The sequence below is a fragment of the Macaca fascicularis genome, chromosome 17, assembly GCF_037993035.2.
Source record: "Macaca fascicularis isolate 582-1 chromosome 17, T2T-MFA8v1.1".
Taxonomy (NCBI): Eukaryota; Metazoa; Chordata; class Mammalia; order Primates; family Cercopithecidae; genus Macaca; species Macaca fascicularis.
This window is the reverse complement of record NC_088391.1, coordinates 22,166,553-22,190,251: the sequence shown is the minus strand read 5'-3', so window position 1 is coordinate 22,190,251 and position 23,699 is coordinate 22,166,553. Positions and strand designations below refer to the sequence as shown.

At 37.6% G+C, this 23,699-nt stretch overlaps 1 protein-coding gene across 27 annotated transcripts in view; it reads left to right on the top strand.

The window, feature by feature from the left end:
• Positions 1 to 23,699, top strand: part of EPSTI1 (epithelial stromal interaction 1) — a 307,624-nt gene that overhangs the window by 75,145 nt on the left and 208,780 nt on the right. For 14 of the 27 annotated variants that reach the window (XR_010582571.2, XR_012426888.1, XR_012426889.1 and 11 more), the window contains exons 8-9: positions 6,977 to 7,009; positions 8,657 to 8,740. The exons of 4 other annotated variants lie outside the window; for them this stretch is intronic. Coding sequence is in view for 12 of the 23 variants with exons in the window: in XM_015439205.4 (XP_015294691.1) it covers positions 6,977 to 7,009; positions 8,657 to 8,740 (117 nt within the window). In the remaining 11 variants the exon portion in view is untranslated. Of the gene's footprint in view, positions 1 to 5; positions 5,875 to 6,976; positions 7,010 to 8,656; positions 8,741 to 23,699 lie in introns of those variants that run through there. 9 more of the 27 variants (XR_012426892.1, XR_012426893.1, XR_012426895.1 and 6 more) reach the window with 2 other exon arrangements.

The window sequence follows — 23,699 nt, the reverse complement described above, 5'->3', positions numbered from 1 at the left end:
TAAGTGAAATGCTATGCAGGGTGCTGCCTGGCACATTTTATAGAGGTATTTAGTGACTGAAGATTAGGGATATAGAGTGACTTGTACATCACAGAATGCTGGAACTAAAGACAGATGACCTGATCCGAAACTTTGACCTCAACTGTTGCCTGAGCTATGAAATAATGCTTGTATTATTTTATGGGCACCTGGACTAAAACAGCCTCAGAGAAGTCCTTCCTCTCACCCAATCATTCATTTACCCACTCATCCACCCACCCATCCATCCATCCTTCCATCCTTCCATTCTTTAAATTCATAGGTCTATATAAGGCCTACTGAGTGCCTACAGTTTCTGCCCAGTGAAGCTTAGTAAAGGAGAACACCATTGGTTTTAAAGCAAACTGCTGAGCCCAGAGCATATCACGATAAGAGAGCACTACTGCCTTATGAGGAAGAAGCATCTAAGTCAGACCATGTGTGTTAGATGCTTCCTGGGAAATGACACCAGAGTGGAAGCTTAAACTATGAATCAGTAAAGTGATGAGTCTTTCCAGGTATCAGAATTAATAAAGATACATAGAGCAACAGTTAAGGTATAAATGCAAGAAATAAGTATGGCTTGTGTTGCAGAAGAAGAGTTATGTAGCCACAGTGCAGAAAAGTGAGCTAGTAGGATATAGAAGTGAGCAGGAACCATGAGGACCCTTTCCCAGTGGTGTTACCTCTGGAAATTCAGATGGGACAGTTCATTGTGTGAGTTGTCTTGAGTCCTGCAGGATGTTTAGAATCCCTAGCCCCTGGGCATGAAGGGCTAGTAGCGCCACCCAGACACTGAGACATCTAGAAATGCCCCCACACAGTGCTTACCAATGAGTCATGTAGAAATACCCGCATACTGCCTGCTCGTGGTGCTCCTGGTAGAAAACCACCACAGAAATTTGCATGCCACCTTGAAACACCTAAACCTCATTCTGTGAGTACTGAAGGTATTGAAAATTTTTAAACAGGGAAATCTCAGGGTTGGATTTGTGTTTTCATTCTGGATCACATTGGTAACATTGCGAAGGATGGCTCTAGAGGCATAGAGAAGCAGAGAGGCCCCCCAAGGCTTCTGTATCAGTCTGGGTGAAGGATGATGAAGACTTCAGCCAGGACAGCAGGGGAGAGGATGGAGAAGAGAGTGCAGGTCAGAAAACTGCTTAGAAGGTGAAAGCAGCAGGGCTTGGTTATTGACTTGCTAATTGGGGACAAGAAAGTAAGTGTTATTAAGGATGACTCTGGGTAAGGGTTGTAGCTGAAAGAAAAGATGAATTTACGTTTCTTAAAGTCTCAGGTTTCTCAGGGTTTGGGTAGCTAAATCAGTTGTTAACCCTTATCTTCATCTCCCCTTACCGCTTTCTCAATAGAACCCTCATCTTCATCTCCCCTTACCCCTGTCTCGATAGAGACCGTGTTTTTAAATGTCAGGAAGATATTATGACACTCCTTAGGAAGAGGTCATTATACTCCTACTTAGAAACCTTTAGTTGTTTCCTATTTTTTTTTTTTTCTGCTTCTAATGTGATGTTCTAAAGTCTAAATTCGTGAGTGTGGGCCCTACAAGTTATATTAAAGGAAATCCATCATCTCTTCCCTCACTGCAGGGCTCTGGGGGAAAGAGTTGAGAGCTGTAGGCAGTGGAGTTAAATCATGTGTAGATGGCAGCCCTAAACACCCGTCTGGATATCCTTGTGGCTGTGAGGGAGGGAGAGGGAGAACAGGAGTTGGATAGCTTTACCAACTGGATTTTCGCCTACCAGGCTGGTCTTCCTTTCCGTTTGAGGGCTCCCTGTGTCCTCTGATGTGGAACACCTGGCAGAACTGCGTGTGCTGCTCTATTGATTTTGGCTCATTTCTTCAATTTAACAAGATCATCCTGAATTTTAATACTGTCGTCCAAAGCATTAGCAATGTTTCCCAGAGCTGCATTTTCTGTAGATTGATTAGTGCATTTGTCATAGGATCCTCAGAGCTATTAATAGAAAATATGGAGTGGGATTGGACCCAGGATGGTTCCTTATAAACTGCACGCAATAGCTGCTCTAATTTTGACCCCAAACTGTTAATACAGTTTCAGTGTTCAATATATTTAATTGACTTTTTACCCATATTATACTCTTCTCATTCTGTCTAATCCATATGCATAGAATTCTTCTGAGAATGCTTTGCAGAACCATTTCTAATGCTTTAGGAAAATCAAATATGTACCTTGCACTTCTGTGAAGAACATTTCTTTGGAAAAAGAGGACACCTGCAGTTTACTGTAGCTATGGTCAACGTATAGAATGTGAATGCTCTGTGATTCCCATCTATATGGGGTGTGATGAGTTGGAAGAATTTATATGTATATTTTTAATACTTTAATTTTACTACCTAATGTAACTTTCCTAAGATTTTTCCTCTTGTGCTTTTCTCCTTTAAAAGTGGATCTGCCGTTGGCAGATTGGGATTTAATAAATACTGGAAAATTATGTCAATGTAAAAGATTACAAGAAAAATCCTTTAGTGGTTACAAGAAAGTTCCTTTTGGCTTAGGACTTAAGACAAGAAATATTTACAGGGTTCACTTTTACATGTGGATTAATGCAGTTCTCTGTATTGTGTGGGTAGGCAGAAGTACCAGCATCATCAGACCTCCCTCAGCAACCATCACTGCATATTTCTAGTTAAATGTGAAATGGTTTCTAGTCTCTGGTTTTATGCCCCCACTTTTTTTTATCTTTTATTTTTTAAATTTTTGTAGACAGGGTCTCACTCTGTCACCCAGGCTGGAGTGCAGTAGCGTGATCTGGCTCACTGCAACCTCCACCTCCCAGGCTCAAGCCATCCTGCCACCTCAGCCTTCTGAGTAGCTGGGACCACAGGCATGCACCCCCATGCCCTGCTAACTTTTGTAGTCTTTGTAGAGACAGGGTTTTGCCACATTGCACAGGGTGATCTCAAACTCCTGGGCTGAAATGATCCACCCACCTTGGCCTCCCAAAGTGCTGGGATTACAGGTGCAAGCCACCGCACCCGGCCTTACGTCTCTACTTCCTCAACAAAGAATAACGATGTGAAAAAATCTCATCCTGGTGTTTCACTTCCCCAAATCATTCAGTGGTCCCCCATATCTTCAAGGATAAAATCAAAATAGCTTAGGCACAAAGCTCTTTCCTCTCTCTGTCCCTCCCTCCCTCCTTCAATTCTAGATTCTGTCTCTTTCTTTACAATGGCCCCTTTTTAGTCCTCTAGGGTCTGCAGGACTGGCCTCGAGTCTAAATCTTTGCTTCTGCAAAGGGGTAAGGGGAAGCAAAGCTTTTGAAATCAGGAGCAAAGATTTCAATGCAGACCAATCTCAGGCCCCACTGCAGGCCTCCTGAATCAGAGCTTGCATTTAACACAATCCATGGGAGATGTGTGTGCATGTTGATGTCTGAGGGGCCGAGCTCTCTAGCTCGTGCCTCTCCAGCTGTCCTCTCTCACACTACTGTGAGCACTCAGTGCAGGTTGGTTATTGTAATTTTTATCTACGTGTCACATGCTCATTCATTACGAAGTCAAATAAAATACTTACTATGTGTCCCTTTGCTCCACTTGAATTCCACTTCCACCCCAACACTTGGAACACTTAGCATTTCCCATTGCTGCTGTAACAAATTACCACAAATGTAGTGACCTAATAGAACAAACATTTATTCTCTTACACTTCCGGAGATCAGAAATAAAAATGAGTTTTAAAATGCTAAAATGAGGTTATCAACAGGGATGGTTCCTTTTGGAGGCTCCAGGGGGCATCTGTCCCCTGTCCCCCGAAACCCTTGGCACATGGCTGCATTGCTCCAATTTAGCTTCCATCTCACCCAACCTTCTGCACCCTCCCTGACCTTCTTGGCTTCCTCTTATAATGACCCTTGTGATTACAATGGGCCCACCTGGACCATCCAGGCTAATCTCTTCATTTCAAGATCCTTAATTTCTGGAAAGTCCCTTTTGTCATATAAAGAAACATTCACAGATTCCAGGGATTGGGACATCTTTGGGGGGCCATTATGCAACCCACCACCTGTTTCTTTTCTTAGTTAGCTCTGAATATCTGTTAATATGTGTTGATATGTCTTGACTAATCAATTTTAGACCTTATTAACTCATTTCTTCCTCTCATTCTTATAATTATTCAGTAATTTGAGCTTTCCCTTTTATGACTATATAAACATTTTCTCACTGCCAAGCCAGTTGGTATACTGTGGTTATATCTTCCTGTAAAACTCTTTGAACATATTTTATTTTAGCGTTTTCTTAGTTTCCTTTGAACATTTGACGGTCTTCTGACAGCTTTTGTGACTGTTCTACAAAATGCCTCTTGATGCAGATTTCTAAACAATTTTCCAACTTACACCTGTCAGATAACCTGTCGATTTTTTTTTTTTCCCTCTCTCTCCTGGATCCCTCTTTCCTCCTGCTTTAACCTGTCCTGGGTGTTTGTAGGCCTGGTGCACAGCCGTTGTTCTGGGACTTTCCTTTAACACAATAGTTCTCAGCCTCCTCTGCACACTGGATTCACCTAGGGAGCTTTAAAAATCACAGACACCTGGGTTACACCTCCAGAGAGCCTGCTGTATTGTGGCCTGGGCTTCAGGGTTTCAAAAAGCTCCCCGGGTGATTCTAATGTGCAGCCAAAGTTGAGAATCACTGTTTTAAAGTTATCTTGGGAATTGCTTTTATTGCTTTCCTAAGTTGGGTTCTCTGATTTCTGAGCCTCATTTCTTCTATTTTCTTGCTTTATTTCTTTGTTTTGGTGGAGCATATTACTTAGTAGCTTCCCAAGAGAAGACACATGGAAGGTAAACATGTTCAGGTCCTTCCATGTCTGAAACTATCTTTATTCAGCTCTCACACTTTGCTTGCATTTTTATTGATGACTATTCCAAACTGGACATATTTTTCCTCCAGAATTTTGAGGCATTGCTCTTCTAACTTTGGGTACTGGTTCCTGAGAAATCCAAGGCCATGTGAATTTCAGGCTTTATGTGGGGGATTTTCTCTGTTTCCCCTGAAAATACTTTAATATCATCTTTTCTTTTTCTGGCATTCTGTAATGATGTGATTTAGTGTGAAAGTCTTTTTGAAATTGATTTTCAATCTAGAAATTCATCTCTAGTTCTAGATGATTTTCTTGTGTTATCTGTTTGATTTATATCCCTTCATTTTCTCTTTTTGGAATTTCTATTATTCAAATTGTAGACCTCCCAGGTTTATCTTCTAACTTTAGAGATTTTCTCCTGTAAGTTATCTTTGACTATCTTTTTTCTATATTTTGGCGTATTTTCTTGACTTTATCTTCTAAATATTTTACTGATTTGGGTTTTTTTGGGGGAAGAAGGGGAGATTTTAAAAAAAATTCTCCAAACTCCTCCTTTTTTCTTTGTTACTTAAAAAAAAAGAAATATATATATATAATTTCTTACCTCTCAGCAGAAACAGTACAGGAAGCAGAAGAGAACTCCAAAGAGAGGGACTCAGAGGCTCACTGGTCAGTATGCAGTACTTTATAGAGTCATTTCATTCTCTGCCTGGCATTTGTCCACTGCTGCTGTCTTTACATGTATGCCCGGTTTAGTTTCTCCAGAAAATACACTTTTCATTTCCTATTGGTGTTGGGTGAATTAGCACCGGGATTTTCAAGGCAGGAGCAGGTATATGGGGGTGAAGGGTTTCTACTGAGACTGTCGAGTAACTCCTTTCTTTTACCTGCCTGTTACCCAGCTGTCTTCCTCAACAGCTGATGCCTCCATTTCTTGGGCCCTCATGTTGCTCTGTGGAGAGAACTGGCTCCCCATGCGTGTCCTCTGGCCCCTTCCAGCAAGTCTTCAGGTTTGCTCTTTTCCTCTCTAAGTCACTTACTGTTTCTTTATCTACTTTGTCTTCATAGATTTTCCTCTGTGAATATGGATCTCTTGGTTTTTGAAGATAGAGCTTGTGTATATTTCATTTTCTGCTCTGTTTCGGGTAATTTTGGGGAGAATGGAACAGGAACATCTTTACTCCACCATCCTGAAAGGAGAACTTAATGCTTGTCATAGGTCGAGACCCACACTTCTCAAAATTTGTGTGGAAGCCCTAACCCCTAGCACCTCAGAATGTGACCCTATTCAGAGGTAGCATCTTTACAGAGGAAATAAGTTAAAATGAGGCTCCTAGGTGGATTCAAATTCATTATGAAAGATGTCCTTATAAAAAGGGGAAATCGGGACACAGAAGCATGCATACAAGGGAGAGGATATGAAGACACGCACAATGAAGATGGAGTCTGCAGGCCAAAAAGAGAAGCCTGGAACAGATATTTCTCACATGACCCTCAGAAGGAACCAACCCTGAAGACACCTTGATTTTGGACTTCTAGCCTCCAGAACTATAAGATAGTAAATTTCCATTCTTTAGGCCACCAGTATCATAATACTTTGTTATGGAAGCCCTAGCAAACTCATGCACTGCTATTTTCCATTTGCTCATTTGATGCTCTTCTCCCTGCATAGTCTGATTCCTACTCACTCTTTGAAATATAACTTAGTCTCACTTGATTTGGAAAGTGTCCTCAATCTAGTTTAATTAAATATCCTTCTTTTTGGCTTCTTCTATCATAATAGCTATCATGCTGTACTGTAACCTTTAATCTTCTAGTTTGACTTTCACACTAAGCTATAAATGCTTGAGGTCTGAAGTCGTGTCCTGACACAGTGCTTGCACAGAGAAGGCTTAAAGACTGTTAATTGAATGAGTACATTATAAGCATAGCTTTTGGGGAGGATAAATAAAAGTGTATTTTGGTTGAATGACAAAATATAGCATTGATATTGTATTAAATGGATATTTCAGTGTTAGAAAAATTGTGTGAATACAGTGACTTAGAAATTTCTGGTGTTTAGAGCTAAGAAAAATAGTGATCAATTTATTCCCTTCTATTATTTTTGAACAGAAACTTCCTGTCCTGCCTAGGGATCACAGCTGGGTAAGCAAGCATTAGGATTGCAAATAACTGAACTTTTCGTAAGTTCAGATGCCATGTGACTTCCCAGTTTCTGTGGACCTTTATAAGGCACCTTATTTAATAACAAGATATTTAAGAACCACTTTTTTCTGAGTCAAAAACTAAGACGTGTATTCTAATAAAAGAATGACAAAAATGACAAGTTTAAAGGGAGGTTATTCAGATAGAATTTAGATACCTCATTCAAGTTGTAATTTTGCATTAACTAAATATTTTATTCTACCTTTTAACGTCTTAAGTAGAAGCTGTCTTCTCTCCTTTCCTTCTTTCCTGTCCTCTCTTCCCACCCTCCTTCTCTCCCTCCCTTCTTCCCTTCCTCACCAGGTCTTACATGGAATATTTGTGATAAAGACTAGCCTTCTCTAATATAAAAAGAAGGGGTTATCAGAAATAAAAAGAAGGGATTATCAGAGAATCACTTTTCCCCTTCTATGTCTTAGCACAGTCCCCTTGAGTTTAGGATGCAAGTAAGAGAAAGTCATAGGATGTATGTTTACTTGCCCAGGATTTGGGTAAACCAGGGATTTCTGAACACATGAAGCTCCAGTTTTCCAGCTGGCAGTACCATAGATGATACCATTTTGAAGGCTTCTCTCTCTTTCTGGGAAGTGGTTCTTATTATTTGATGGTATGTGGATTTTTATAGTGACAGAAATGCAAGAGTGAACTAAGAAGTGCTTGAGAAAAGTTATATAAAAGTTCATGTAGGTTGGAAAAAGGGGGAAACCAGCCTACCTGAACTTTATGGGTTATTAGTCCTGAGAACTAGGTCTGAAGTATGTAACCTGCTGCCATGATGCTGCTGGTAGTTTTTTATGAGATCCACATCATTTCCTAAGCATTAGCTCTTTGCCTTATAGAAGCTGGGGCTGCAGATCAATTGAAGGAGAGAAAGCATATGACAAATAAACAGAACACTTGAAATGCCATACATTTCAGAACACACGGTCACTGTGCCCGGGTGTGGAACTCTGGCGTGGTGGGTCAGAGACACTGAAGGGCATTCTCCCTCAGTGCTGGCTTGCCAAAGGCTTTGGTGTCATGTGTTCCTGAACAGGCTTTGTTTTGCTTTTCAGAAATAGAAATAAGCTTCATTCAGATTAGGGATGCAAGCACTTAGAAAATACGCATCCTTGAAATTATATGGTATCAACCACTAGTTGACAAGCTGCTTAATCAGATATCATTAATGAGCAGTAGACATGCCAGTTCTTCTAAAGACAGTGCCACTATTGCTTGTCTTTAATACTGACTGATCAACTAGTTGGAATATTCTGGAAAATGTCCTAAACTTTCCACTAGAAGGAATAAACTATGTTGATTATCTCTGAGGGGATATTTTTAAAGCTTACTTAAACATTTAGATCATCCTTTCAAATGTGCAGGATGATTGTGCTTACACTCGTTTTCTTTTTGTATATCCCAAGGGACATTTTCAGACATTTGCGTAAATCACTCAATAACCAAGTGTGTATGGAGAGCTTACTATATGCTCAGTACAGAGGTTGAGTTATTAGCACCAGGCCCATAGTAGGCAGCTTGGTGTACTGTGACAATACTTTATTCTATCAAGTTGTTTTTTTTTTCTCTCTCTCTCTACCTTTACAGGCCAGAAGCTGGGCTTATAGAGATTCTCTAAGGGCTGAAGAAAATAGAAAATTGCAAAAGATGAAGGATGAACAACATCAAAAGGTACTTACAAGCCCCTACTAGTTATTGCTAACTGTTTATTTGAGGTACTAGATAATTTTGAAGAATTTCTGAACAGAAATATTTAGAAACATGAAAATCTTGAAAACAAGAATACAAGCATTGAAGGTAAAAGGTGAGTTTCTGGATGTGTCTTAAGAGTATGGTGGTGGCTCCTTCTGGTCAAAACTTTCATGGTACCTAGCCTCGTGGAGTCACAGGGGATCTGCCGTAGTTGGTGCCAGTAGGTCACAAAGAAGATGATAGAGCACTGGTGAACTATCTGCAAAACAAAACACCACCACCATCATTGCTATTTTTAAACCAAAGATACATAAGAGATGGTATCCAGAGAATGTGATAATGTATAAGAAAGTAGGCTTGCAAAGTTATGAAACTGACATAAATATTCACTAAAAATAGTTATACACATACATTAAAACAAAGTTACACTACACGGGTATAAAAATATGTGAGGCATTCCATATGTTTTGAGCAATGGAAATCAGTGAAATGAATGCAGAGTGTTCTAAGAAAAGTGCTTAAAGAATAATCTTAATTACAATATGAAATTTCTGGTATGGTAACTGAAAATAGTCAGTGGCATACTTGGCGGTCATACCTGCTTTTAATAGGCCAGAAGCTCCTCAGCATGAAATGAGAATGACGAGAAAGACCCATGGTTAGCTCCAAAGTGCCACTTTATTTCAGATCCTTTAAACAAGAAAGAAAGGGAGTGGGGTGGGGCTGGAACTAACTAAATAATTGATCTTTCCCAACATTCTTATTTTCCAACATTTCCTCTTGCTATACTAGTGGTTGACAAATCCTGTCACTATTTCTTATAGAACATTTCTGAAATCTCTATCTTCAATTCTATAATTAACTAGAATTCTAGCTCCCATTTTGATTTCCTTGATTTGGTTTAATTTACTTTTTCTTTGTCTTTCCCCAACAAGGTAACTTACTACAACAATGGTGTATAAAAATTCCATTGAAAAATGAACTATTTGTACTAACTGATGTTGCTAGAATTTGACCCTTTTGAGTGCTATCTTCTTCCCAACACTGTGGAAATCCTTTCTCATTCATAGTTTCACCCAGCATATGGTATAAATGTGTCACTAGGGTATTTTGTGTACCACAGGTCATTATTAAATCACTGAAAGAAATCATGTCAGTTGTAAATTTACTTATTTAGCTCCTATGTAAGCAAAGACGAACCATGAAACACTTTTATCTCTTAGTGTTTTTTTTCTTTTAATAAATATCTTTTTGTCTTGACAAGATCCTAATCTTGAAATCAATTAAATAGGCAATGTTATGGTAAGATTCTAGTAGTTAACAAGTAGAAGCTAAATCTGGTACATAGTCATGTTGTACTTTTAGTGATGTCTGCCAAACGACATAAAGGTGTTCATCTGTTTCTATGAGCTTTTAACTTAACATAAAATTGTGATGTACGTACGTAGCATACTAAGGTGAATGTTGCAAAGTCAGTTGTAGATATGATTTATTTTTAAATAACTTCTAGTGGATTTTAAATGGCGTTTTTAAAAGTTTGGTATATATATTTGGAACATAAAAACTATTAAAAGTAGAACATTTGACAAAGAATGCTTAACAAATTAGAATACTAGATCTAGGATTTAATTTTCGGGTTGAGCAGTTATTTTAAAGAGTGAAAATTAAACTTTTTATTTCTTAATCTTGTTTTTATTCTAGGCTTAGATAAATATTGATATATATATATTTTCTGGTTATTGATTGACCATATTTTTATTATATATCCTTTTACATACATTATTTCCTTTTACTTACTGTAGCTTTCAGTAAAATGAATAACTTTAATATATAAATAATTCCATCATTAGGGATTTCAGTAACAGTAGACTACACAAGGATATTTATCCGTCTATTCTACCTTACTTTTGCTTTTCTCTTGTTTTGCCTGACGTGTTGTTGTTGGGAAATGTTCATTGAAGGCATTTCCTTTTTTTTTGAGACCAGGTCTCACTGTCACCCAGACTGGAGTACAGTGGCGTGATCTCGGCTCACGACAACCTCCGCCTCCCAGGCTCAAGTGATTCTCCTGCCTCAGCCTCCCAAGTAGCTGGGATTACAGGCACATGCCACTAACACCCAGCTAATTTTTGTGTATTTAGTAGAAACGGGGTTTCACTATGTTGGCCAGGCTGGTCTCGAACCCCTGACCTCAAATGATCCACCCGCCTTGGCCTCCCGAAGTGGGATTACAGACGTGAGCTACCACACCCGGCCTAAGGCATTTCTTTATTTGTAGACCCTTTCATTCCTTATTACTTGAATTGTTTACCTTAAGAAAATGGGAGGATCATGTTTACTATAAGAAGATACAAAACACAATACATTTTTATCATTGCACCCATTTATGTTTGTTTTTTCCATTCATTCAACAAATATTTATTGGATACCTACTATGGAATAATTCTTAGGTAAATAATCTAGGTTAAGTTTAGATGATAGCACATAAGTTTTGTTCTATGTGTCTCTCTGACTTTCACATTTTTAATTACTCTTGGCTCTGGGGACAAAAAGAGCCTCCTCAAGCTTAAACTCTAAATGTTTTACATGTGATTCACTTCCTTCTTCTAGAAATTTATTTGTAATTCCTCTTTTTTCTATATCTTCAATACATTCTTCTCCATCGGATACTTCCTTTTTTTGTCAGAAATATGCCACGGTTGGTGCCAGTAGGTCATGAAGAAGATGATAGAGCACACGTGAACTTCTCATCTCATCTTACCATTCTAAAATAAACCAGCTAACCCCTTCCTTGATTTTGCTATCCTCAGAGATATTACCTTTTCTGCTTCTAGCAAATTTAAAAAAAGACAAAGGTAATTTTACTGTAACCACTTCTTGATTATCCACTTCATCCTTAATTCCTTATGATCTGGTTTATATTCACAAATGCTGTTACTGAAATTGCTTCCTAAATGTAAAGTCCCTTCTGAACATACAGTTTAGTGGTCTTTTTGTAATTCCTGTCTTTTCCCTGAACTCTGTAACACTAACACCACTTTAAAGCTTTCCTTTTCTGGCTTTTTTTTTTTTTTAACTGTATTTTTCTGGTTGATCTGTCTCAGAGTAATCTCTCCTGGCACTCATTCATTCATTCTATCGGCAAACATGTATTGAGTTCCTGTTATATACTGAGCCTTGCGCAAGTTGCTGAAGCTATAATTAAGATCAGGATAGACAAGTTTCCAGCTCTCCTGAAATTTACATTTTAATGGAGGAAGTAGACTATTAAAAGGAGACAAACAAATACAATATTATACTTGTAAATTTTCTAGTGATTCATCACCTTGTAGTTATTTGTAGTAACTAATTGTGTCAGTTATCTCATTACTATGAAGAACTATCTGAGATTGGGTAATTTATAAAGAAAAGAGGTTTAATTGGCTCACAGTTCTGCAGGCTATACAGAAAACGTGGCTGGGAAGGCCTCAGGAAACTTAGAATCACGGTGGAAGCCGAAGGGGAACGAAGCACATCTTCACATGGCCAACAGGAGAGAGAGCAAAACGGGATGTGCTATATACTTTTAAACAAACAGATTTCCTGAGAACTCACTATCATGAGAACACAGGGAGGAAATCTGCCTCCATGATCTAATTACCTCACACCAGGTCCCTCCCCCCAAATTGGGGATTACAATTCAACATGAGATTTGGCTGGGGACATAGAGCCAAACCATAACCCCAATGCTACAAGGAAATAAATTATGTGTTGTGATAATTTCAGAGTGTTGTGATAATTTCAGAGTGATGTATCAAATATTGTTGGTTGCCTGCCTCTCTACAGCTCTGATTTTTCTTCAAGTGTCCGTTCCACTTTGCATGAACTGTGTTTCAGAAAAGACAGGTTCTACCCCAGCTCCAGGATTCATTCCCAAAGTGGTTTAACTCTTCATGAGAATGCCGTTCTCCTTGACTGCAATTGGTTTCACTGTGGACATGTGATACAGTTTTGACCAATGAGACTAAGGGGAACCTACCTTTGAGGATAGATTTTATCAATATGAAGTATACTACTTTTTGCATTTAATGATTTGTCAGCTGGGTTTCTTTTTTGATTGTTTTGTCTGATTCTAATAATTCCTCAACCAGTTTTTTTTGTTGTTATTGTTAGCATTTACATGACATTTCTTTAATCACTTAATTTTAACATCTCTGTATCATGGTTTGAAGTAGATTTTGAGTGGAAAAAATGGTTTTCCTTTTACCTAGTTTCAGAATATCTTTTAATGGGTAGATTGATGTGTTCTCATTTATTATGATTACTAGCACATTTGCATGTATTTGTATTCTTACTACATGATTTACTTTTTATTAGTTATGTTTTCTTTTTTTTTACTGACACTGAATTTTCTGTTTCATTTATTTACTGTTTTTTTTCGTCTCTCCACTGCCCCTTCCTGTACTATAAGAAATTTCAGTGTTTCTATTTTTGTTTCTAATCTTGCATAGCCTTTGGTTGTCTCTTTTAATCTGAAAATACATGTCTCTCTTCAGTTCTCCTTTTTTCTTCCTAATTTTCTTTTATGTCTCTTTACCCATATTGTCTTTGCTCTCCATTTCTGGGACATCTATCAAATGGACTTTGGACATTTCAGATCTATTCTGTGTATACCTTCATTGTTTTCTTATATTTCTTATCCCTTTGGCCTTTTTTCTTTTAATTGGATTCTGGAAGAAAGCTTTAGCTAGATCATCCTGCTCACTAAATTTTTTTCTTGGCTTTTCGTTCTGCTTATTTGGCACATGTTGAGTATGTCTATTTACCAAGATTGCTGATTTGGGAAGTAGCGGTGTTCTGCTTTGTAAGTGCAGTATTCTTTCTCATCTCATTTTACTTAATGTTTGTATGTTTGTAGCTATACAAACATTAAAGTTTTCTATTTACCATATTAACTGTTTTTTTTTCTTTCTATTTTAATCTTTATCTCCCATGGAATTCTTTCTCAAATGTTTGGTTATTCTTATCTCCTTATATATATTTGGATATGCTGCTGAGTGAGGTATGTAGGAGCTTGTCTTCTGTGTGGAGTAGCCTCGTGTTCTCTTATAGTCAGTAGGTACTTGGGACGTTGCCCTGTTTCCTTGAGCCCAGCCATGGCTCTCCCATTCACGTCTTACCTTATGGGCCATGATGGTGCAGCCTACTATGTAGTGCAAGTGTGGGAGGGGAAAGAACCCACTACCAAGCTGCTCTCAGTGCAGTTTCCTAACTGATCATCTTAATGACCGTCCCAGTATTCCCTCCTGGAGCTCCTTCAGAAGCAGGTGGACTTAGCTCCAGTTTATCCTGCACATTGGTTTTCCCTTGTAATGCAACCTGTCTCCTTTCTCTCTTTCAGAAATGTCTTAAAATATCTGATAAGCTGATTGCACTTATTGATTGTTCATGGTTATTGGTTTTATAGTCATTTAGAAAGTCATTGATTTTATAGTCAAAATATATACAAGAATCAGTAAAGTACTGAAAGTCAGAAAATAAACGATTGGGTGACAGAGGAAATCATTATTGTAGAACACATACAAAATTATAGTGAGAGCCTTTTATAGGAAATTCATGTAAAGCTGTACTCAAAGAAAATTGCAACATTTTAATCCATTCAATACTAAAAAAAGAAAATAAATGAATTAAGCATCTAATCCAAGAATTTAGAACAAAAACAATAAGTGATCCTGAAGAAAGTAATTAAGATAAGAACAGAAATTAATAATAAAACTCTAAGAAACAGCTGTTATAAAAATCCAACAGCTTGTTCTTTGATAAGGTCAACAAATGAACACATCTTTGGTAAGTCTAATCAAGAAGAGATTAGTAAAAATGCAAATATACAGCATTAGAAATGAGGGACTATAGAACCATATATTTGGAAAAGATTAAAATTGTGTTACTGTAGACAATGCTGTGGTAATAAATTAAAAATTTGGATTAAGTGAATGATTTTCTAGGAAAATATATAACTCTATTCATAAAGACCAATGAAAATGCAAGTGATTTCTGAAGTTTTCTGAGAATTACTTCCCCCAGGAGGCTGAACTTGGATAATTTTAGAGGCAAGTTCCTTCAAATTTTCAAGGAACAGGTTTTTTTCCCTATGCTTTACAAATTATTTCAGAGTAAGAAAAAAGACGAAACATTTTAGAATTTTATTTCACTATCCCCATGATGTCACAGTCTGATGAAGCATGTGCACACTCACGCACGTGCGCACACACACACACTCTCTCTCTCCCTCTCTCTCACTCTCTTACAGGTAGACCAATCATATAAAGATGGAGATTAACATCTGAAAGAAAATTCTAGTTAATGAAATTTTTCTCTCAATAGCAATTTACCAAGGCAAAGTAGAGTTTATTCCAGGAGTGCAAAGATAACTAGCTGTGTATTAAAACTTTTTATATCTTATCACTGCAATAGGGTAGATCATGTGAGAAGAATATTTGGCTATCTCTTTAGTTACACAAAAAGACATTGATAAATTTTAATTTTTACTATCAATTAAAAAACACTTCAGTGAACTAAAAATAATATTTTATTAACAAACGTGTAGTCTTCTAAACCAATAACCAACATTATATTCAGTGGTGAGATACTAAAACTATGAACAACATAAGGATGTTTGCAACCCCTAATAAAATGGATGTTACCCAATATTATTCTGAAAATTCCAACCTCGTGCTACTCAAAGTTATTTGATGGAAAACTTACTTTTTTAACTAAAATAAAAAAAATAAAAAAAAAAAACCCTGTTTTTACTGAATGGAACAAGGTTTGGATATTTTTTAACCAACTTGATAAAACTAAAAATAAAGGAGCTTTTCTAATTATTGCAAGTAGGTTGTTATTTATGGATGGGAGCAATTTGCCTGTACAAACTAAGAGGATCAACTGAAAAATGATGAGAATGAATGGAGTTTAATAAAATAGTTGGGCTAGGCGTGGTGGCTCACTTCTGTAATCCCAGCACTTTAGGAGGCCGAGGCAGGTGGATCACCTGAGGTCAGGAGTTCGAGACCAGCCTGGTCAATGTGGTGAAACCCCATCTCTACTAAAAATTAGCCGGGCATGGTGGCAGGCTCCTGTAATCCTAGCTACTTGGGAGGCTGAGGAATGAAAAGCGCTTGAACCTGGGAGCCAGAGGGTGCAGTAAGCCAAGATTGCACTATTGCGCTCTACCCTGGGCAACGAGAGTGAAGCACTGTCTCAAAAAAAAAAAAAAAAAAAAAAAAAAAAAGAAAAAAGAAAAAAGAGAATTGGTTACAAAATATATACAAGAATCAACAACTTTCTCAAATACAAGCAAAAATTAATTAGAAAATACATAATGGGACAAAAAGTTCTAATCAAAAAGCAACTATATAAATAATTGTTCAACAGCTAAAAAAAAATTAAAAACTTTCCTGGAATCCACAAAAGTCCATTTTTAATTGACAAAACATTATTTGTATTTATAATGTACAACATAATATTTTGAAGTATATAAACATTGTGAAATGGCTAAGTCTAGCTAATTAACAAATGCATTACCTCACAGTTACCATTTTTGTGGTGAGAGCACTTAACATTCTTTACATTTTCAAGAATATGATAAATGATCATTATTGTCATTAACTATAACTATTGTCATTAACCTTGTTGTGCAATAGACCTCTTGAATTTATTCCCCATATCTAACTGTAATTACGTATCCTTTGACCAATATCTCCCTGTACCCCACCATTTCCTCGTAACCACCCCAGCCTCTGGTAACCACGATTCTACTCTATTTCTACGAGATCAGCTTTTTAAAGTCCATGTGTAAATGAAATCATGTGGTATTTGTCTTTCTGTGCCTGGCTTATTTCATTTAACATAATGTCCTCCAGGTTCATCCATGCTGTTGCAAATGACAAGATTTCCTTCTTTTTATGGTGGAATAATATTCCATTGTGTATATATCCCACATTTTCTTTATCTGTTCATCCATTGATGGACACTTACTTAGGTTGATTTCATATCTTGGCTATTGTGAACAGTGCTGCGATAAACATGGGGGTGCAGATATCTCTTTGACATACTCGTTTTATTTCCTTTGGATAGACACCCAGTAGTGGGATTGCTGGATCATATGGTACTTCTGTTTTTAATTTTTTTGAGGAAACCTAATACCTCTTTTCATAATGGCTGTACTAATTTACACCCCCACAAGCAGCGTGTAAGGGTTCCCTTTTCTCCATATTCTTGCCAGCGCTTGTTATCTTTTGTCCTTTTTGATGATAGCCCTTGTAATGGGGGTGAGACAATAGCTCATCGTGGTTTTAGTTTGCATTTTCCTGATGATTAGTCATGTTGAGCATTTTTTCATATACCTGTTGGCCATTTGTGTGTTTTCTTTCGAGAAATAGCTACTCAAGCTTTATGCTTATTTTATTTTATTTTTATTATTATTTTTGAGATGGAGTTTTGCTCTTGTCGCCCAGGCTGGAGTGCAGTGGCATGATCTTGGCTCACTGCAACCTCCGCCTCTCGTTTTCAAGTGATTCTCCTGCCTCAGCCTCCTGAGTAGCTGGGATTACAGGCGCCCACCACCATACCCAGCTTTTTTTTTTTTTTAATGTAGTTTTAGTAGAGACAGGGCTTCACCATGTTGACCAGGCTGGTCTTGAACTCCTGACCTCAGGTGATCCACCTCGTCCTTCCAAAGTCTAGGGATTATAGGCGTGAGCCACTGTGCCTGGCCCTTTTTGCTTATTTTAAAAATTAGGTTATTTGTTCTCTTGCTATTGAGTTGAGTACCTTATGTATTTCGGGTACTGACCCCCTATTAGATGTATAGTTTACAAATATTTTCTCCCATTCTGTAGATTGTCTCTTTAGTCTGTTGATTGTTTCCTTTGCTGTGTAGAAACTTTTTAGTTTGATGTAATCTCATTTGTCTGTTTTTGCTTTTGTTGCCTGTCCTTTTAAAGTCTTATCCAAAAAATCTTTGCCCAGACCAATGTCATGGAGCTTTTCCACTATATTTTCTTTTTCTTTTCTTTCTTTTTTTTTTGAAACAGTGTCTGTCACCCAGGCTGGAGTGCAGTGGCACCATCTTGGCTTACTGCAACCTCTGCCTTTGGGATTCAAACAATTCTCGTGACTCAGCCTCCCATGTATCTGGGATTACAGGTGTATGCCACCGTGCCTGGCTAATTTTTGGATTTTCAGTGGAGACGGGGCTTTGCCATATTGGCCAGGCTGGTCTTGAACTCCTAGCCTCCGGTGATGTGCCTGCCTCGGTCTCCCAAAACGTGGGGATTACAGACATAAACCACCGTGCCCAGCCTCCCCCGTATTCTCTTCTAGTACTTTTCCAGTTTCAGGTCTTACATTTAAAGTCTTTCATCCATTTTGAGTTGATTATTTTTTAACGCGTTTTATGAAAACTGTCAGATTGAGTTGTTTTTGGTATGTGATGAGAGAAAAGTATTTAATGTCATTCCTCTGCATGCGGATATTCAGTTTTCTCACTACTGTTTATTGAGGAGACTGTCCTTTCCCCTATGTTCTTGGTACTTTTGCCAAAAATCAGTTGGCTCTACATGTGTGGATGTATTTTTGGACTCTCCATTCTGTTCCATTGGTCTGTATGTTTGTTTGTATGCCAGTACCACGCTGTTTTGGTTATTATACATAAAAGTCAATTTGAATAAAGCAGAGATGGCGAATATTCCCAAATGCTAAAACTCAGTATTTCAGTAACTATAGTTCTATCCAAATTTACTTGTAAGTTTAATGCAATTCTAGTAATACATTTCAGTGGAATTTGAGGTAATTTGAAAATACTGTTTCTAAATTTCAACTGAGAGAATAATAATGAAATTTAAACTTTAGAAAAATATGAATAATAATTTATGGATTTATTGGGGTAAGGAGAACTTCCACTAGTCGACATCAATATATACCACAAACACTCAAGTACTGTTACTGGTGAGAGGATAAACTGAGAGGCACTTTGGCAACATCAAATTCTGAAGAGTTTCCCAAAAGTAAAAATGTTAGATCTAAAGGTATACATGTATTCCGAGGAAATAACGAGAGATGCACACAAGATATATGTACAAGGTTGTTTATTTTTAACATAAGATTAATGGGAAATTTGAAACAGTTTGTTCAGTGATAGAGGATTTGAAGGTTTTGGAGTTTGGAATAAATATGCAGCAATTATGACCACATTTTAATGACATAATAGAAATATGCTCACATATATGAAAATGAAAACAAAGATCATAAAATAGAGTGCAGATAAGTTTTGAAACCTACCTCCTCCTTGCATTTTGTGCAGGAAACATTTTTAGGTGGCAGACATAGAGCTGTGATTCCATGATTATTGTAACTGGAAGTTAATTTCTCTCTATGTTAAAATGATAGAACTAGCAACAGCAAGTACAAAGTTACAATTAGATAAGAGGAATATGTTTTGATGTTCTGTTATACAGTGGAGTGACTGTGGTTGACAGTGAGATAGTGTGCCTTACAAAATAGATAAGAGGCTTTGGAATATTCTCACTACAAATAAATGATAAATGCATGAGATCATGTACACACCAAGTGCCCTGATTTGATCATTTTGCAACATATATAGTATCAACATATCAAATTGTATCCTATAAATATGTACAAACTATCAATGAAAAAATTAAAAATTAAAAACTAACAACAGCTAGTAAGAGGAGAGTGTACATGACTTGTGTTATTTTAAAGCTCTGCTTCACCCATTACTATTTATTTCCCTTCATTTGGTTGGTACTCTGTAAATTTTGGGTGGTAGTTGGTGCCTTTTCCCATTCTTGATAGCCAAGGCCATCTTTCTCCTTCAAGGCAAAGGTATTACTGTGGATGCCTGAGAATCAGGACTTCTTTAAACTCTCCTCTCGCCCCTGAAAGCTCTTCTGTGTTAAACCTTCAAAGGAAGGCATTCTTGAACTTCATGACTTCATGGTCTCAACTCTCTTGCTTCCACTATCCTTTCCCTCTCGTTGTGTTGAGAGAACATGCTCTCCTGGGAGAAGTTTGTCCTGCCAGGCAGTGGCATTTTCATGTTTACATAAAGCAGTCAAGCTGAACCATGTCGGAACACACTCTGCTGGGATTCAGACATGGTTTTAAAATGACCCCATGTTCATCTTCAGTTACGACACTGAAACTTTGCTTTGGAGCATGCTTTCCCTCTAGCTCATCAGGTTTCTTAAGCATGCAGCCTTACACACCACTGTCTGTTGTATAGTTGACCCTTCTGTAGAACAGGGCACCATCAGACAATTGGAGCCCGGAGAAATGATGTTTGCAACCTCTTGCTGGAAATGGCAACCCCTCTTCTTCTTATTATTGGCTTGGGCTCCAAGCAGAGATATTGGTGCCATCCTGCAGCTCCCCAGCAGAGCAGCCCTCCTGGGTGAGCACTGCATTGGGTGACCCCAGGCAGTGGCGCTATTTGCAGTGTTGTCCTCATTTACCATATACCACTTGGCCGATGTTTATAGGAAGTTCCATACTTTCAATCTCTAAGATGGTATTTTGTTTATCATATCACCAACATACCCTCCTTTGTGTGCAGCTCTGTATGGATGTAGGGGTTTGCATAGCACCATGATAAGACAATGCACGAACACAAAGTGTTGAACACCCTTCTCTTGTTTGCATTCCTTCCTTGTATTCCCGTGTCATGTGGCTTAAAGTTGTGTTTAGCGGCTCATTTCTTTTTACCTTGTATCAGAGTTGTTTCTGGGTCTGTCTGCCTCATTATACTGTGATTTACTTCAGGGTGGAGCTGTGCTGGTATCTGTACCTTTAGCATGAACCCAGGTATCTGGAAAATGGTTGGCGTGTGACAATATGCATTGAGTAGGCCAGGCCTTAACAATGTCTCAGATGTTGCTGTCGTCCTCCTGCTTAGAGCGCTTTGATGCTTTTCTTGTCCCAAGCTTGGTCCTTGGAACAAGAACAACTTATTTTTTATTTGCTTAACTCTAGATATTGAACTTCTGTGTGGGATCTCAGTAAATGAACCAAGAATATGCTTATAAGGCATGCAGACACATCCTCAGTGGCTGTCAGTTCAGCAGAACAAATTAATTAGCTGAAATTATCCTTCTTAGTATGGAAGAAAAACCAGCCTCTCCTTAGTAAATATGCTTTGCTAGTTATAGGATAATAATCCTGAGTGCAGCGATGCCAGCACCTTCCCTTCGGCCATCTGGAGCAATGTTCTTGCATGGTGATGCCTCATCAGCTCCTGTCCTCGTTTCCTTCCTGGTCTTTATCTCTTATCCCCTTTCCTTGCCTCCATAATAGGATGATGTATATTGCTCTCTTCCCATCTTCTTTTCTTCCTCCCTAACAGTTCTTAGCTTCATATGTAGTTTTTTGCTCTTTTATATCTGTCTATGTTAAAATTTACATATTTATTGGGATTTTTAAATAAAGGAAAGTATAAGGAAACAGAAATAGCCTCTCACACTGATAATAAATTCCTACTGATGGTATGAGGAAATCATATATACACATGGTTCAAAAGTTAATAAACAAAACCTATGGAAGATAGTAAAGCATCCTTTTCTTGTCCATTCACACTTCAAGCACCGCTACCCGGTGTTAATTACAGTTAACATTTTCTTGTGTAGTTTTTCATTAAATGATTTGGATACACACCAGCATATAAAAGTCGAAATGAATGAATGTATGTGTTTTCTATTTATGTAGAAGCATCCCAAGAAAACGGCTCTGAACCTATCTTCTCTCACTTAATGTATCTTAGAGATCTCTCCATAGGCCCCCGCTCTGCCTTACAAAACATCCATCTTATTCTTTGTAACTGTTTCATTGTCTTCCATTGTGCTGATGGTCTCACTTATCATGCGAGTTTTTTGTTGGTGGGCATTAACATTTTTCCCTGAACTTTTACAGTTTCAATAATATAACTGTGACTATTCATATACATACATCTTTGAACACTTCTGCAAGGGATGTATACATCTTACATTTTGGTGCTTATTGCTAAATTGACCTCCAAAAACCAAATTCGGTTTCACTAATTTAGATGCTATACCAGAGTGTTTTCTGTCAAACTTTTCTGATTTTCTTCAATGCAATAGAAACATTTTATCTCATTGTTTTAATTTTTCTTTGATTTTGAGTGAAGATAATGACCATTTTGAACGGACAGGCAATCTGTAGTTTATCTGTGAACTGCCTGTTCCTATCCCTTGGCCCTTCTTCTGTTTGGTGGTTTTTTCCTCCATTGGTTTATGTGAAGTCCTTACCTGCTTTCTGGGACATTTCCTGAGTCTCAACCTAAAATAGTCACTGAGCTACTGAATCTCACATCAGTGTGTTTTAATCCTCTGCCTGGGATTATAGTTGGATATTTTTCTCACTTGTTTATGGGTTGCCTTTCTCTAGAACATAAACTCTAAAGGAGCAAGGATCTCATCTATCTTGTTCACTACTATAGCCTATCATGTAGATGCAAGCCTGGCTCATAATAGACACTCAGATATTTAATGAATAAATAAATGAAAATGGAATTAGCCTTTGTGTATCCTAAACATTCATTAACAGTTCATTTTTAAATTTTATGGTATTTTTTCCAAATGAAAGGTTTGAATTTTCATGCAGCCAAATTTATCAGTCTTTTTCTTTTTATAACTTCTGGAACTTCCTCACTCCAAGTTTATAAATAAATTCACCTGTGCCGCCTTTGAAAACTTATATTCCCATCGTCTAGGCTCAAATCTTAGACTTCTATAAAATTTATTTAATCAAAGTTAAGGATCCAGTTTTGATCTTTCTTACAGTAGTTGGCTAGTCCATCATCATTCATGAAACTCTGTCTCCTGCACTGGTTTAGCACAACAACTCTATGATAAACTACATCTCCATATGTATCACGTCTCTTCTTAGACTCGAATTATTTTAATTACTATAGTTTTATGACATGTTTTTTCTTCAACTTTTAAATTCAGGGGTTCATGTGCAGGATGTGCAGGATTGTTACATAGGTAAACATGTGCCATGGTGGTTTGCTGCACAGATCAACCCAATACCTAGGTTTTAAGCCCAGCATCCATTAGCTCTCCCTCCCGCTACATCCTCCACTCCAACAGGCCCCAGTGTGTTGTCCCCATCCACGTGTTCTCATATGATGTCTTTCAATATTTGATGAAGCTGGTTCTTTCTCATTTTTTTGTTTTTCAGGATTTTTTTATGGCTACGATTACATTTTTTTTTCTCAGACAAGTTTCATGATCATTTTGCCAAGTCTGAAAAAATTATCTTAAAAATTATTTTAAAGTGACATGTCATAATATGCATATACATATATATATATAAATACTTTTTTTGTCTTTGTGTCATACTCCAGAACTAAGGAGAGTTTAGTTTGTTCAGAGTTCATTGTATTAAACTCAAAATGGGCCAGATACCAGAAGTTGGTCCTTGGAGAAATAGGGTTAATCAATGTGAGAATAATCAGCCTCCTTTGGCAAGAAGGGTTTAGATTTGTGCTTGGGTTACCACATATTCTGCTAAAGCTTTTGAATGTGAATGGGTCTTATAGTTCTGGATGTGACTGTTTATACTTGAGTATGATGAACCACCATGAAGATATCCTCAATTCCAACCATTTATTTTGAATGCATCCTGCAGAAGATTATTAGATACAAGAAAATGTAAGCCCCGGTCCTTATTTTGCTACTAATAAGCTATTTAGCTCTTGACAAGTTACTAAAACTTGTCTCTGATCCCGTTTCCTCATCTGTAAGGTGAGGATGATATTGCTCATTCATTTACCACATAATACTTTGTTTGCCTGCCTACCTTTGCAATTGTTGTTAGGATCAAATAATACAATTCTGGTAAAACTTATATTAGAAAATATTAA